Source organism: Oncorhynchus mykiss, chromosome 16, assembly GCF_013265735.2.
Source record: "Oncorhynchus mykiss isolate Arlee chromosome 16, USDA_OmykA_1.1, whole genome shotgun sequence".
NCBI classification, from domain to species: Eukaryota; Metazoa; Chordata; class Actinopteri; order Salmoniformes; family Salmonidae; genus Oncorhynchus; species Oncorhynchus mykiss.
This window is the reverse complement of record NC_048580.1, coordinates 57,831,936-57,845,988: the sequence shown is the minus strand read 5'-3', so window position 1 is coordinate 57,845,988 and position 14,053 is coordinate 57,831,936. Positions and strand designations below refer to the sequence as shown.

General features: G+C 45.3%; 1 protein-coding gene across 1 annotated transcript; it reads left to right on the top strand.

The window, feature by feature from the left end:
• Nucleotides 1–788: 788 nt before the first annotated feature.
• Nucleotides 789–12,540, top strand: LOC110492390 (transcription initiation factor TFIID subunit 4). Its single transcript, XM_021566661.2, has 16 exons — nt 789–1,148; nt 1,303–2,097; nt 3,852–4,000; nt 4,092–4,211; nt 4,304–4,411; nt 4,501–4,623; nt 4,739–4,828; nt 4,953–5,195; nt 5,585–5,720; nt 7,472–7,586; nt 7,729–7,898; nt 7,982–8,112; nt 8,365–8,490; nt 8,608–8,664; nt 8,872–8,991; nt 9,757–12,540. The coding sequence occupies exons 1-16, from the start codon at nt 917–919 to the stop codon at nt 9,919–9,921; spliced, it is 2,880 nt and encodes a 959-aa protein (XP_021422336.2). The 5' UTR covers nt 789–916; the 3' UTR covers nt 9,922–12,540.
• Nucleotides 12,541–14,053: the final 1,513 nt, after the last annotated feature.

The following is a 14,053-nucleotide window of genomic DNA, read 5'->3' as shown; positions in this document are numbered from 1 at the left end:
CCTGTGCCTCAAGGGGTCATGGTTGGATTGCATTTGCTGAAGAGTTATAAAAGTTAATTGGAACTTAATCAACTATACTCTATTGTAACAGTTATTGATGGCATATATGCATATTGGCTAAGTGTCGTTGCAAATATGCCGAGTTCATGCAATTTCGTTCTATGATATTTATTGTAGCCCATAAACTAGGCTAAATATCAATAGGCTAATCAAAAACAAATGTACAATATGACCGAAACCAAGAAATATATGATAATTGTATAGGCCTATAATGTTTTTATTCAACTTTATTAAAATTATATTTAGCCTACACATTCTCTCTCGAGCGCATTAGCACCAGCATACCAAGTGAAAGTTAAAATATCACATGTACATCAATCTCTAACGTATGAATAGGCTACCGTTACATGTCCGCAGTAAAACAAAGTCAATGACAGATGCTATTGTCCTGCATATGTGTCAGTGTTTGTCAGTGGGCACGAAGCTGGTTGTCCAGTTCTGACAGTCGGCAGCGAGCGCTCGACCAGCGCCCTCGTGCGGGCGGTGACAGCAGCTGTAGGACAGACTGCCTGAAAAACAACGCAGCCATTTTGAGTCGAGAATAAAAACTCAAAGAAACCCACTGCATTTCCTCTATAATGATTCAAAATAGTAACAAAACAAGGTAACATAATCGATGTGTGGTTCGTTTCCATTTGGCAACGCTAGCCGCACAACTACCAAATGCAACCCTGTCTGTACTGTCGTCCCAATTTTTTCGCCCGTGCTATATCGCATCCTGCTGCGATTCCTTAAATGTAATTTATAACAATTTATCCCAAACTGTAAATCTAACAATAACCAATCAGAGCACCCTGGAATCCGATGTGAGTGACGGAGTATCCAATCGGTGCAGGCGTCTCACGAGCGAGTAAAGATGGCGGCGGGCTCCGATTTACTGGATGATGTTTTCTTCAACACAGAGGTGGACGAGAAAGTAGTTAGTGATCTAGTTGGGTCTTTGGAGTCTGAGCTCACGGGATCGGGTCGTGGAAAGTCTTCAGTTAGGGTCCAGGCTGCAGCAAATCACATTGACAACTCAGCTGTAGGTCGCAATTCCAATGTCCAGGACAGCGAAATGGGACTTTCACAAGAGCTTGCTAAACCAGGTAAAATAGATTACTGGTTAACGTTAGCTTATTCTGGTCACGTTGTTTTTCTGTTTTTGTCTCTTTTAGCCACACATTTTGACAACTTGCTTATACAGCTACACATGTTCAATTGATAGATATTCCCATCCCTCATCTGTTTCCTATTTTGTAGGGACTGGCGTGCCAGGGGGGGTCATTAATAGTAGGAGGTCCCAGGGTTCAACCATGTATGCTGCGGTCGGGACAACGGCGGTGGGATCGAGCATGACAGCCGGGCACAGTCCGAGCAAGACTGGGGCAGTCAGTGGTGTGATAACGGAGGTTCCCGATCACGGAGCTGGGATCAGAAAAACTGGGGCGGCTGGTGTGCAAACTTTAAATGGAAGGAGCGTTGTGATAAACTCTCATAATTCAGGAAGTGTTGCCGCTTTGGTGAGCTCGGCAAGCAGCACAGTGCCCGCCGTCGCGGTTGTCAACAACGGACCGAGCTCCGTAGTCAAAGGAAACGTAGTCTTACCCTCAACTTCCAGCACAGTCATTCAAACACCTCTTATGCACAATGCTGTCACTTCAACTGTGATATCGTCTCAGCTGTCTGTTCTAAACAGTGTGCCCACTGTCACGCTCGTGAGGCCGCCTATGCAACCCCTCGGAACAATCACCGCGCAGAGCGGGAGTAATAATACGGTTCTGATACGATCTGCCAACGTTGCCCACCCTGCAAGTTCAGAAGCGCAAATCAACACATTGGAGTCTCCAAAAACGACCACACAAACGACTTCAGAAGTGACCAGCCCCAGTGTTGTAGGTAAAAGCCTGGTTTTACAAAATGTGAGGACCTCCATCCCATCGACAATTGCAGCCTGTCCTGGTGGGATAAAGGCGATCGCGCCACAGGTGTTCTCCCCGAGACTTCCGCAACCCCAACAAAATGCTTCAAACATCCAAAACATTCAGCTCCCTCCAGGTAACTTTCATTCTCAGGTGTTTTGACGTAGTAGTAGCCAGTTAGGGAGAAGTCGGCATTAGTGGGCCATTTCTTTGAGGGTACTGTATCTGTACTATAATTTTGCAGCCCAGTCCCAACTGGGACTGTGTTCTGTGCATGAAAACATGGTTTTGCTGAGTGTGACATCGTTGTGGTGTTTGTGTGTAATCAGGTTTCTCAGATGGAGAGACCAGATGAAACATGCTGTACATAGGAAACATATAACCTGTCATTCTGTCAACTATAATTCAACAATCTAGCTTTTCATGTTAAAGTTAATATTTACTGGTAGTGTTTTGAAATATAATAAACATTCACGTAAATAGTTATAATATTAATGAAAATCTGATTTATAGTGGTGTCCCACTGTTTGGATAGTGGGACAGGGACTTTTTCAGCTATTAAAATGCACAAAATAAAATGTTTCATCAAATTTAAATGTAAATTCACTCATTGGATATTCTAAAATACATTGAAATATATTCTTTTAGTTGCTCCTAACATCTGTAAATCGATTCTAGACGCTATTTGGCACATAAACAGCATAGGATGATGATGGATAGAATTAGCGGGAAATAGCAAGAGTTGGAAAGGAAAGAAAGGACAGAAAAGAGAGGATAGAAAAGAGGCACAATTTTTGAAAGGGACAGTGTTTTTTTTTGGGGGGGGGGGGGGTAAAGCTGTGATGTCTCTGTTAGATTTTTCACCAAGAGCTTGGAGTGTTCCCAAATACATTTTCCAAGGGCATTGAGAGGGTCTAGTCGAAGGTTGTCTTTAACTTAATTTTTTTTATACAGATGGTGTGCTTTCTATAAGCCTCTACAAAGTATAATTGATGATTTCACAAGTGCCAGTGGGCCACTGTGTTCTTAATGAGAAAATAGTGTCCCACTTCATCTACTAAAGTGTCCCACTAGCATTGTAGGGCTCTGGTTTTGTTTTAGGGGATGTAGCATCCACTGAATAATACATGGTTAACTTGTTTTATCATTAAAATGTAGATAAGACATTCATTAATTTAAATTAACATTGCTTGAGTAGGGGTACACTGATTTTGACTGTCTACATGGCAATCTACCAAAAAGTGTCCCACTAAAGCTGACTTCACCCTATGTCAGTTAGCCACAGTCGAGAGAGGCTACAATGTATTTTGCGGGCAGCTTAAAACACTCTCTGTGAAACAGAAACTTTGTTGCAAACTTGTCGTTAACATTTGAGATGTCATATCAGCTACAGTTGCCATCGCTGCTGCACCTTTGGTTTGTTCATTAGACAAAACTCCTTGTGCATGTGGGCGTGTTTTGCTGTCAGTTGTTTATGCTCCACGAGCACATTGACCTGTGGGAACGTTCTATTGATTCTGTCTACTTGTGTCGTCTGTAAAATCACACACAGGCTACCCTGGCACACATACAATGGACTGATTTGATCAATAGGCACGCTGACACCATAGCACATCATGTAATGTAGTTGCATGCATGTGGCACATTTTCTGTGGGAGTTGCATGTCTCACAGGTTCTGGCTAAAAATGCTAGCTCTAGTTAAACTCTCCACTGAGAGCTGAATGTTTTTTGTTGTTGTTGTGACAATAAAAAAGGTCATTTTCTGTCAAGAGTGGCCAACACTGTATTTTCTAACCAAACGTTATTTGTATTTAGCAAGTAAGTGTCTGTCTGTCGATCTATATCCCCTGTTTGACTTCTTACCCCTGACCCCTCCATGCCCTGTGTAGGCATGGTGCTGGTACGCAGTGAGAGTGGGCAGCTTCTGATGATCCACCAGCAGACCCTGGCCCAGATGCAATCCCAGTCCCAGAGCGCCATGACCCCACGGGCAGCTACCCCCACCAGCACTCCCCCTGTCCAGATCACTTCTGTACAGGTGCACACACACACTAATCATCTCTTACCTACAGTGATGGAGAGATCACAGTGTGAACCCCTGAACCCTTGTCCTCTCCTCTGTCCTGCAGGCTCCAGGGACGCCCATGATGTCCCGTCAGGTGACCCCCACCATCACTAAGCAGGGCTCCACGGCCCAGACCACCGTCCAGGCCACCACCACCCTCCAGAGGCCTCCTGTACTACAACAGGTAGGTACACAACTCATCCCCCTCTTCAATTCTCTTCAATCTCCCCCTTAGTCTTATTTCATACCCTGCTTCCTCTTTCCCACCTCCTATAGAACACCATTATGCTGGGTGGAGCGGCCGCCACCTCAGGTCAGGCTCCAGTGCAGCCTTGCTCAGCAGCAGTCACCCAGAGAGCAGGGACACCAGTCGTTTCTACCATGGTGAGACAACACTCATCTCCCTCCTGCCGACATTTATCTACTCCTAAATAGTCATGCAGTAGTCCTAACTTGTGTATATGTGTGTTTAGGAGATCCTGGAGAATGTGAAGAAGTGTAAGAACTTCCTGTCCACGCTGATCAAACTGGCATCCAGCGGGAAGCAGTCGTCTGAGACCACAGCCAACGTCAAGGAGTTAGTCAAGAGCCTGCTGGTACACCTTTCTGTCTGTTTGGCCATCTGTCTGGCCATCTGTCTGTCTCTTGCACTCACTCTCACTATTTCTATCACTTGATCTTTCTATGTTGTCTGTTTTTCTACCACCACAGGAGAGTAAGATCGAAGCGGAGGACTTCACCAGTCGGTTATACCGGGAGCTCAACTCCTCTCCTCAGCCATATCTCGTGCCTTTCCTCAAGGTGAGACTGATGGCTTTTCCCTTCTCTAATGTAGCTAGCTATACACCCAAATAAATACAAGTGGCCAACGATGCAATATACTGTAGATGAGAGAATGATTTGTGCTCTTCCTCCCCATCTCCAGAGGAGTCTTCCTGCACTGCGTCAAATGACCCCTGACTCGGCAGCCTTCATCCAGCAGAGCCAGCTGCCTCACACTGGCGCCCAGCCTGCCGCCCCCTCCAAGGCCTTGACTGCTGCGGTGCTGGGGGGCATGTCCACGGCACAGAACTCCCGTCTCAACAGTAGTAGCCCTGGGGCCAAGGGGACCATGCACCAGTCTCCTGTCATCAGCCTGGCCCAGACACCTCATAACAAGCCTGGCCTGGTATACTATATCCTAACGATACTCCACTCAGTGTTTCCTCTGTTGTATGGGTAGGGTGCCTTGTTGTTTTAATGTAATGGGAAGTCTATATGACTGTATGTTATGTTGAGGGATGACCCCAAGTGTATCGCCTGGTTACGCGTCCACCATAGTTGCCGGAAACATGCTGGAAAGGACTATGTGAAAAGGAAATACCCGAGCCTGCACAGTAAGGTTCAGGTCTGCACTCTTTCTTTCTCTCTGGCCTCTCTCACTTTCTCTCTCTCTGTTTTCTCTCTCTCTGTTTTCTCTCTCTGGTCTCGCTCTCTCTGGTCGCTCTCTCTCTCTGGTCTCACTCTCTATGGCCTCTCTCTGTCTCTCTCTGCCTCTCTCTGTCTCTGTGTGTGTAGATGGTGCCTCAGCAGCAGGGGGCAATGGGGAGGCCTCAGGTGACTCTGGCCCAGTCACCCATGGTTACGCTCCGAGGCCAGCCCCACAGTCACATCATCATGGGGCAGCCGCAGGTGGTCAGACAGCTTCAGACAGGTGTGTGTGTTTTGTATTTTCTGTGTCCTTTCTTATCCCATTACAATCTTAGCCCTGTCGAAGCCGGGGGGGTGGGGGGAGTATTCAGAAATTTGAAAAGTATTCAGACCCCTCGACTTTCTCCACATTCTGTTACGTTAGTCTTTTTCAGAAGTATTCAGACTGTTTACTCAGTACTTTGACGCACCTTTGCCAGCGATTACAGCCTTGAGTCTTCTTGGGTATGACACTACAAGCTTGGCACACCTGTATTTGAGGAGTTTCTCCCATTCTTCTCTGCCATTCCTTTCAAGCTCTGTTAGGTTGGATGGGGAACGTCGCTGCACAGCTATTTTTAGGTCTCTCCAGAGATGTTCGATCAGGTTCAAGTCCAGTCTCCGGCTAGGCCACTCACTTTTATTGAGGAGATGGTTGTCCTTCTGGAAGGTTCTTCCATCTCCACAGAGGAACTCTGGAGCACTGTCAGAGTGACCATCGGGTTCTTGGTCACCTCCCTGACCAAGGCCCTTCTCCCCTGATTGCTCAGTTTGGCCAGGCGACCAACTCTAGGAAGAGTCTTGGTGGTTCCAAACTTCTTCCATTTAAGAATGATGGAGGCCACTGTGTTCTTGGTGACCTTCAGTTCACCAGAAATGTTTTGGTACCCTTCCCCATATCTGTGCCTCGACATAATCCTGTCTCGGAGCTCTACGGACACTTCCTTAGACCTCATGGCTTTGGTTTTTGCTTTGCCATTACGGGGGATATTGTGTAGATTGATGAGGAAAACAATTCATTTAATCCATTTTAGAATAATGCTGTAACGTAACAAAATGTGGAAAAAGTCCAGGGGTCTGAATATTTCAGAATGCTCTGTATACTTCCATTCATTTTTTCAACTGGTACGGGGGACCTTCAGATGTGTCTTGTGAGGCAATGCTAATTAGATTTCCGCTGGGGCGCAGACATCGACTCTATCTGCATTTTGCCTGTGTGTTTGATGCATGCGTTTGTGTACTCGTCATAGATGAACATTCTAATAGAAATATAATTTATACAAAATATAAAATATACTATGGGCCTAATAGTACTTTGTATTACCTGATTAATTGTATTATTTAATGCTTTGATACCTACCATCACTGTAGAATGTGATACGACACCTGTGCAGGATTGGATCTTTCCTGTGTGAGGTATTTTTCCCACTGGGCTGTGAGGCTCTGGGACAAAGACACACACAGTGTGAACAATGCCAGTTAGCAGTGTCCATGATCGAAGGCGACAGATAGAAAGAAGTGTACTGGTTCTGTCTGTGGCCAGCTGCTATTAGCTAGTGGAGACGGCAGTAATATGATAAGTGCTGCTGCTGTGGGTGTGTATGTGTGTCCAGTGTCCTCCTGGCTTGCCTTGCTGGCTTCACTGACCGAGGACTATATTGAAACACTTCCCCTTGTGACATATGTATATAACTGCATGCTATATTGATCAAGTGTATTGATGGATGGGGTTTTGAGGGAACCGTGGAAAGCTCTCCATCTGTGAAATGTGTTCTTCCGCCATCTCTCTTCCTCTTCCTCTCTTCTCTTCCTCTTGACGTCCGCTTCTCTTTTCTGCTCACAACAACTCTACCAAGAAAAAGTTAATTATTTATTACTGAGTTATGATATACAATGTGAAAGGGTTAGGAGGTTAAATAAAAATATAGTGTCTCTGTTATGTAACTGCCCCCTCACTTTCTCGCGCTCTCTCTCCGTCTCTTCCCTCTCTCTCAGTTCCTGTAGTGAAGCAGGCTCTAGCACCAGGAGCCAAGGTACCACTGGGGCCCCAGTCTATGCTCTCTGTAGTACTGAAGAACAGGCAGAAGGAGGCAGGCGGAGGAACCTTCAAGTAAACACATACACACACACACACACACACACTCATAGACGCACACACACACACTCATAGACATACATGTCCAAATCAGATGATTTTGGAATTCTTCAAGTGAAAATGAGGCCTTATAAACAGTTTCTCTCCCTCCACTCAGGGATGATGATGATATAAATGACGTGGCCTCTATGGCTGGAGTCAACCTATCAGAGGAGAGTGCCCGCATTCTGGCAACCAACTCTGAGCTGGTCGGCATGGTGACTCGCTCTTGTAAAGACGAGGCCTTCCTCTACACCTCTTCACTAACCCAGAGAGTACATGAGATAGGTGAGACACACACACACACATACACACACCCACATTCTGTACCTAAAATCTATGACATCTCCTGTCCTCTTGTGTTGTAACAGGCGGGAGGTTAGGGGTGACTGACCTGGGGCCGGAGGTGATCAGCTACGTGTCCCATGCAACACAGCATCGACTGCAGAACCTGCTGGAGAAATTGACGGTGGTGGCGCAGCAGAAAAGCATCACCTTCAAGGTGAATGAACACAGCTTCTGTGGGTGTTTGTGTGGAAGAGTTATTTCATGAGCTATTCAAGTTGTATATATATTTAGTCAAAACCAGTTTATTTCGTATTTGATCTTCACTGGTGCTCATTGCAACAGTTTTGCAAAAAGTGCTGAAATAATTTGATGATGCCAGTGATAATATCTGATTGAACCATTTTACCCTTGTAATTCATTATTTATCTTTCCCCTCTCCCTCCATCTCTCTCTCGCTCTCCTTCAGGAGGATGATAAGTGTGAACAGGTGAGTGATGTGCGATCACAGCTGAAGTTCTTTGAGCAGCTGGATCAGATGGAGAAACAGAGGAAGGAGGAGCAGGAGAGAGAGATCCTGATGAAGGCAGCTAAGGTAACTAACTCTCCACCAGAGGCAGTAATGTATATAGCTGTTTATGCCATCTAGTGGTCATATACTGTAAGTGCTAGTAGTGTTGATACTGAATACTGTGCCTCTTTCTTCCCCCAGTCTCGATCACGACAAGAGGACCCAGAGCAGCTTCGGCTTAAACAGAAGGCTAAAGAGGTAAGAGTACAGGCTGGTGTAGCTGTATACATGGTGTGTGTAACATGCTGTATGTGAATGAATTTTAGTGTTTCTCATACTCTTTGTGTCAATATGTTCATTTATAGTGGGTGCCGGTATGTGTGGTCATGTGTCTGTCTTCAGGCAAAGTAGTCTTGTATTGTAATGCCTGTTCCCTCTCTCTCTGTGTGTGTGTGTGTGGTCTAGATGCAGCAGCAGGAACTGAATCAGATCAGGCAGAAGGAGGCCAACATGACGGCCCTGGCAGCCATCGGCCCCAGGAAGAAAAGGAAAATGAACTTCCCTGTCAGCGGAACCGGGGCTGAGGTAGAGTATCATAACCAAACATAGACTAGTACTCTGGGCTAGATCATTGACTCCTGATCAATTACATTAATTTATAAAGCCCTTCTTACATCAGCTGATGTCATAAAGTGCTGTACAGAAACCCGAACCAGGCTATGAGGGGTGGCCAGTCCTCTTCTGGCTGTGCCGGGTGAAGATTATAACAGAACATGGCCAAAATGTTCAAATGTTCATAGATGACCAGCAGGGTCTAATAATAATAATCACAGTGGTTGTATAGGGTGCAACAGGTCAGCACCTCAGGAGTAAATGCTGTCTCTAGAGAGTTTAAAACGGCAGGTCTGGGACAAGGTAGCACGTCTGGTGAACAGGTCAGGGTTCCATAGCCGCAGGCAGAACAGTTGAAACTGGAGTAGCAGCACGACCAGGTGGACTGGGGACAGCAAGGAGTCATCAGGCCAGGTAATCATGAGGCATGATCCTCGGGCTCAGGGAGAGAGAGGGGGGGAGAGAGAGAGAATATATACTTTAATTCACACAGGACACTGGATAAGGCAGGAGAAATACTCCAGATATAACAGACTGTCTCTAGCCCCCCGACACAAACTATTGCAGCATAAATACTGGAGGCTGAGACAGTATCCTAATGGATATTAACCAAGAAAATAATGCTTTTAGATGATAGCACCCTATCATACACATTTTTATTTTTGAAGATCAAATGGACTTTACTTCCTCTATCTTCCCCCACCTCTCTCTCCCCTTCTTCCTCCTCTTTCTCTTCAGGACTTGTGCTCTGGTCCCTCTCCGTCAGGTGGGTACAGTAGCGGAGGCTCCAGGCCTCAGCGCCAGCGCATCACCCGGGTTAACCTCAGGGACCTGCTCTTCTGTCTGGAAAATGAGAGGGAGACCAGCCGCTCACACCTGCTCTATAAAGGCCTCCTCAAATAACACAGGGAGACCGGACATGCCCAATAACGCTTTTCTAAGGGACAAGAAATGAATGAGACTAACCAAGTCACTCACCTCCCTAACAGACAGAGACCAGCCACTCCCTATAGCACCTCCCTAACAGACAGAGACCAGCCACTCCCTCTATAGCACCTCCCTAACAGACAGAGACCAGCCACTCCCTCTATAGCACCTCCCTAACAGACAGAGACCAGCCACTCCCTATAGCACTTCCCTAACAGACAGAGACCAGCCACTCCCTATAGCACTTCCCTAACAGACAGAGACCAGCCACTCCCTCTATAGCACCTCCCTAACAGACAGAGACCAGCCACTCCCTATAGCTCCTCCCTAACAGACAGAGACCAGCCACTCCCTATAGCACCTCCCTAACAGACAGAGACCAGCCACTCCCTATAGCACTTCCCTAACAGACAGAGACCAGCCACTCCCTATAGCACTTCCCTAACAGACAGAGACCAGCCACTCCCTATAGCACTTCCCTAACAGACAGAGACCAGCCACTCCCTCTAGCACCTCCCTAACAGACAGAGACCAGCCACTCCCTATAGCACCTCCCTAACAGACAGAGACCAGCCACTCCCTATAGCACTTCCCTAACAGACAGAGACCAGCCACTCCCTCTATAGCACCTCCCTAACAGACAGAGACCAGCCACTCCCTATAGCACCTCCCTAACAGACAGAGACCAGCCACTCCCTATAGCACCTCCCTAACAGACAGAGACCAGCCACTCCCTATAGCACCTCCCTAACAGACAGAGACCAGCCACTCCCTCTATAGCACCTCCCTAACAGACAGAGACCAGCCACTCCCTATAGCACTTCCCTAACAGACAGAGACCAGCCACTCCCTCTATAGCACCTCCCTAACACAGAGACCAGCCACTCCCTATAGCACCTCCCCTAGAGACAAGAACAACCAATAGCACCTCCCTCAAAGGGCAAGATAGACCAGCTACCCTTGATGGTACCGTCTCTTCCTCTGTGCTCTCCTAGAATCATGACCTCCTAGACTAGAGGAGAGACCAATGACACCTGGAAAATGAATAATCAGCTGAACCCTACACTCCCTCCTCAAGAGAGACCAGGCTGTTGCAGCTGTGAAACAATGAGTTGTTGGGACTGACCTATCAGACTAGCTCTTCTGGCCTTCTTCGCAATTGCCTGATCCCTCCTGATGACCCAGTTGGACATGACTTCAACAAGGTCACCAGGAGAGATCTGCCAATAAAGTTGGAAGTCCCACCTAGTTGACCACATTAAAATGGTGGATGCCCCCAATGGCGCTGCCTATGCTAATACGGCCTTTTGTCCACTAGAGGCCTCAATCATTCTCCATGTTAGAGACCTGCTACTGGCAACCAGGTCCCCTCCCATACACTCCCCTAGAGGGGAAATGCTCTTATTTGTGAGGTCTCCTTTGGGTCTGGAAATATCCTCATGTTTTGCAGTAGGGACATGCATTAGCTTTTCCATCCTTTAACCTCATGCAATATATGATTAGACGTTCTTTAGAAAGATCCCCAGCTAGAGGACTTTTAAACACGTTTAACCAACAAATGTATAAACCTGCAGGAGTAACGTCAAATACCTGACGATACAGAGACTCTTTGCATTTTGTTGAGGAGACGTTTTATTTTTCCTATTTTCTAGTCATTCATTCTAGTGCTCTTTTACTGACTGAGGATTATTTTCATTTGACTGGTATTACTCTTCCATCGAGCTGCCTTGCAGCCATAATAAGCCATATTAATCATACATCTCTAACTCTCCACCTCTGATGACAGAACTCCTTCTCAATCAGTCAATATTCCACAGAGATTTTAGACTTGTTTGATTTCTGCTTTAGCATCTCTTCCCAGGTGATTGTGTGTTGGACTTTGTTTTTAATCACTTATAATGATTATTTATTTTGTCAGCATGTCTGTTGCTAACATTTGTACATGTATATGCATACATGAAAACACACACACATCCTATGGAAGCAGTCGGTAAATTGTAGGTTTTTATCAGTAGACCGTGTGAAGAAATTGATATACAATATATATATATATTTTTTTTTTCAGAAGAGTAATGTAAAACAATTTACATTAATTAATTGATGCAACAATGAAAAGTGAGACTGATGCAAAGTTGGCAATAGGTAGCGTTTATGATTGAAGGGAGGCCATTGCTAGCTGCCATGGTGATGTGGGATGGTATGCAGAATGCACCCCCGAACGATCCGTTTTTTAATCAAGCAGTCGGTCAGAAGCATACACCCACTTTATGTATATTCTTTATATTTCTTAGCGCACATACTAATTGGTTGGTTGTTAAGCTTTTGGATGGTATTGATGAAACCTTTCAGACTGTACATATTTTTCAATACTGTAGCCCCTAGCAGCTGTTACGCATCTTTCCCTTTATCCATGTTCTATCAGAGAACTGTTTTTAGTGAAAAACCTGAAGCAGATGACTTCTTATTAATATCTTGTACATTTTGCACAGCCACTTGTTAATATGTAAATATTCTAACTGAAAGAATGTTTTTTAATTGCAATTGTTTTATAGTTGATTGAGAGAGAATGCTCTCCTTCATTAAAAAAATGAAAAATAGGTTGTTCTTTCTGCCTGGTCCCAGTGAAAATGGTGGATTTGCCAATGCCTGTGTTTTATAGTTTGTCTTATACAGTGGTTATCAACTTTGTTAGCCCAAAGACAGATGGGCTCCAATGATGTAGCTATGATGAATGATTTTACATTTTAATTAATATAGTTCCTGAGTTAAAGTGCATAATTATTCCACAGGAGGGCACTATTTCGTCACAATCTCTATGTCCCTCAAACAGAGCGAGGCAGCATCAGGCAGAAAACCAAATGAATTAGCTTTGTGTCTTTGGGAGTGAGACCGATCTCACCTGTATCTATGTGGACATGATCCAAGTCAATGCCGTCAAAGTCACACACGTGTGAATGGAGTTCACAAAGTGAAAATCTCAGGGGGAATGGAGTTCACAAAGTGAAAATCTCAGGGGGAATGGAGTTCACAAAGTGAAAATCTCAGGGGGAATGGAGTTCACAAAGTGAAAATCTCGGGGGGAATGGAGTTCACAAAGTGAAAATCTCAGGGGGAATGGAGTTCACAAAGTGAAAATCTCAGGGGGAATGGAGTTCACAAAGTGAAAATCTCGGGGGGGATGGAGTTCACAAAGTGAAAATCTCAGGGGGAATGGAGTTCACAAAGTGAAAATCTCGGGGGAGTATTTTAAGATGCTACAATGTTTCAAAGCTGAATGCCCGGGGATATGACAGTGGTAAGTTCCTGGGGTGATTTCTCCCAATTCCACCCCTGCATATGGCTCTATCAGTACAGCAGCCTTTGGTGCATACCGTCAGTTTCCCAACCCTTAGCTCAGCAACAGATATGAGTTGAGAATGCCAGACTGATAAGAGATTTTATGAGCAACACTAGCTAGCCCAACAGCACCAGAAGTCATGTCTCTGGCTGTGCTCTGGCTCCAGTGACTTTGAGAATGCAGGCTGTTGATCTTTACGTACACACCACTGGGTTACTACAGACACTCAGACACACACAGTTGGGCAGCTCATTGAGGGCTCACAGTAAAGCGTACAGAGTCATGTCCCTGTTTCAGATAGTGTGGATATTAGGCTTATGGAGTTTGTTTCTGTTCACTCTGCAGACACAGTATATTCCTGTGAATCCCTGTGTCTTCACCCAGTCTATAGCCCATACTTGGGCAGCATCGCAAGCCTACCCAAATACTTAGTTGAAGTTGGAAGTTTACATACACCTTAGCCAAATACATTTCAACTCAGTTTTAAACAATTCCTGACATTTAATCAGAGTACAAAAATCCCTGTTTTAGGTCAGTTAGGATCACCACTTTATTTTAAGAATGTGAAATATTAGAGAGAATGATTTATTTCAGCTTTTATTTATTTCAGCACATTCCCAGTGGGTCAGAAGTTTACATACACTTGATTAGTATTTAGTAGCATTGCCTTTAAATTGTTTAACTTGGGTCAAACGTTTCGGGGAGCCTTCCACAAGCTTCCCACAATAAGTTGGGTGAATTTTGTCCCATTCCTCTTGACAGAGCTGGTGT

Excerpts from the sequence above, each read along its gene's own strand:
- LOC110492390 (XM_021566661.2), top strand. The coding sequence starts at position 917 with ATGGCGGCGGGCTCCGATTTACTGGATGATGTTTTCTTCAACACAGAG. Across the intron at positions 1,149-1,302 it reads ACAAGAGCTTGCTAAACCAG|GGACTGGCGTGCCAGGGGGG; the intron begins GTAAAATAGATT and ends CCTATTTTGTAG. Across the intron at positions 8,491-8,607 it reads TCCTGATGAAGGCAGCTAAG|TCTCGATCACGACAAGAGGA; the intron begins GTAACTAACTCT and ends TTCTTCCCCCAG.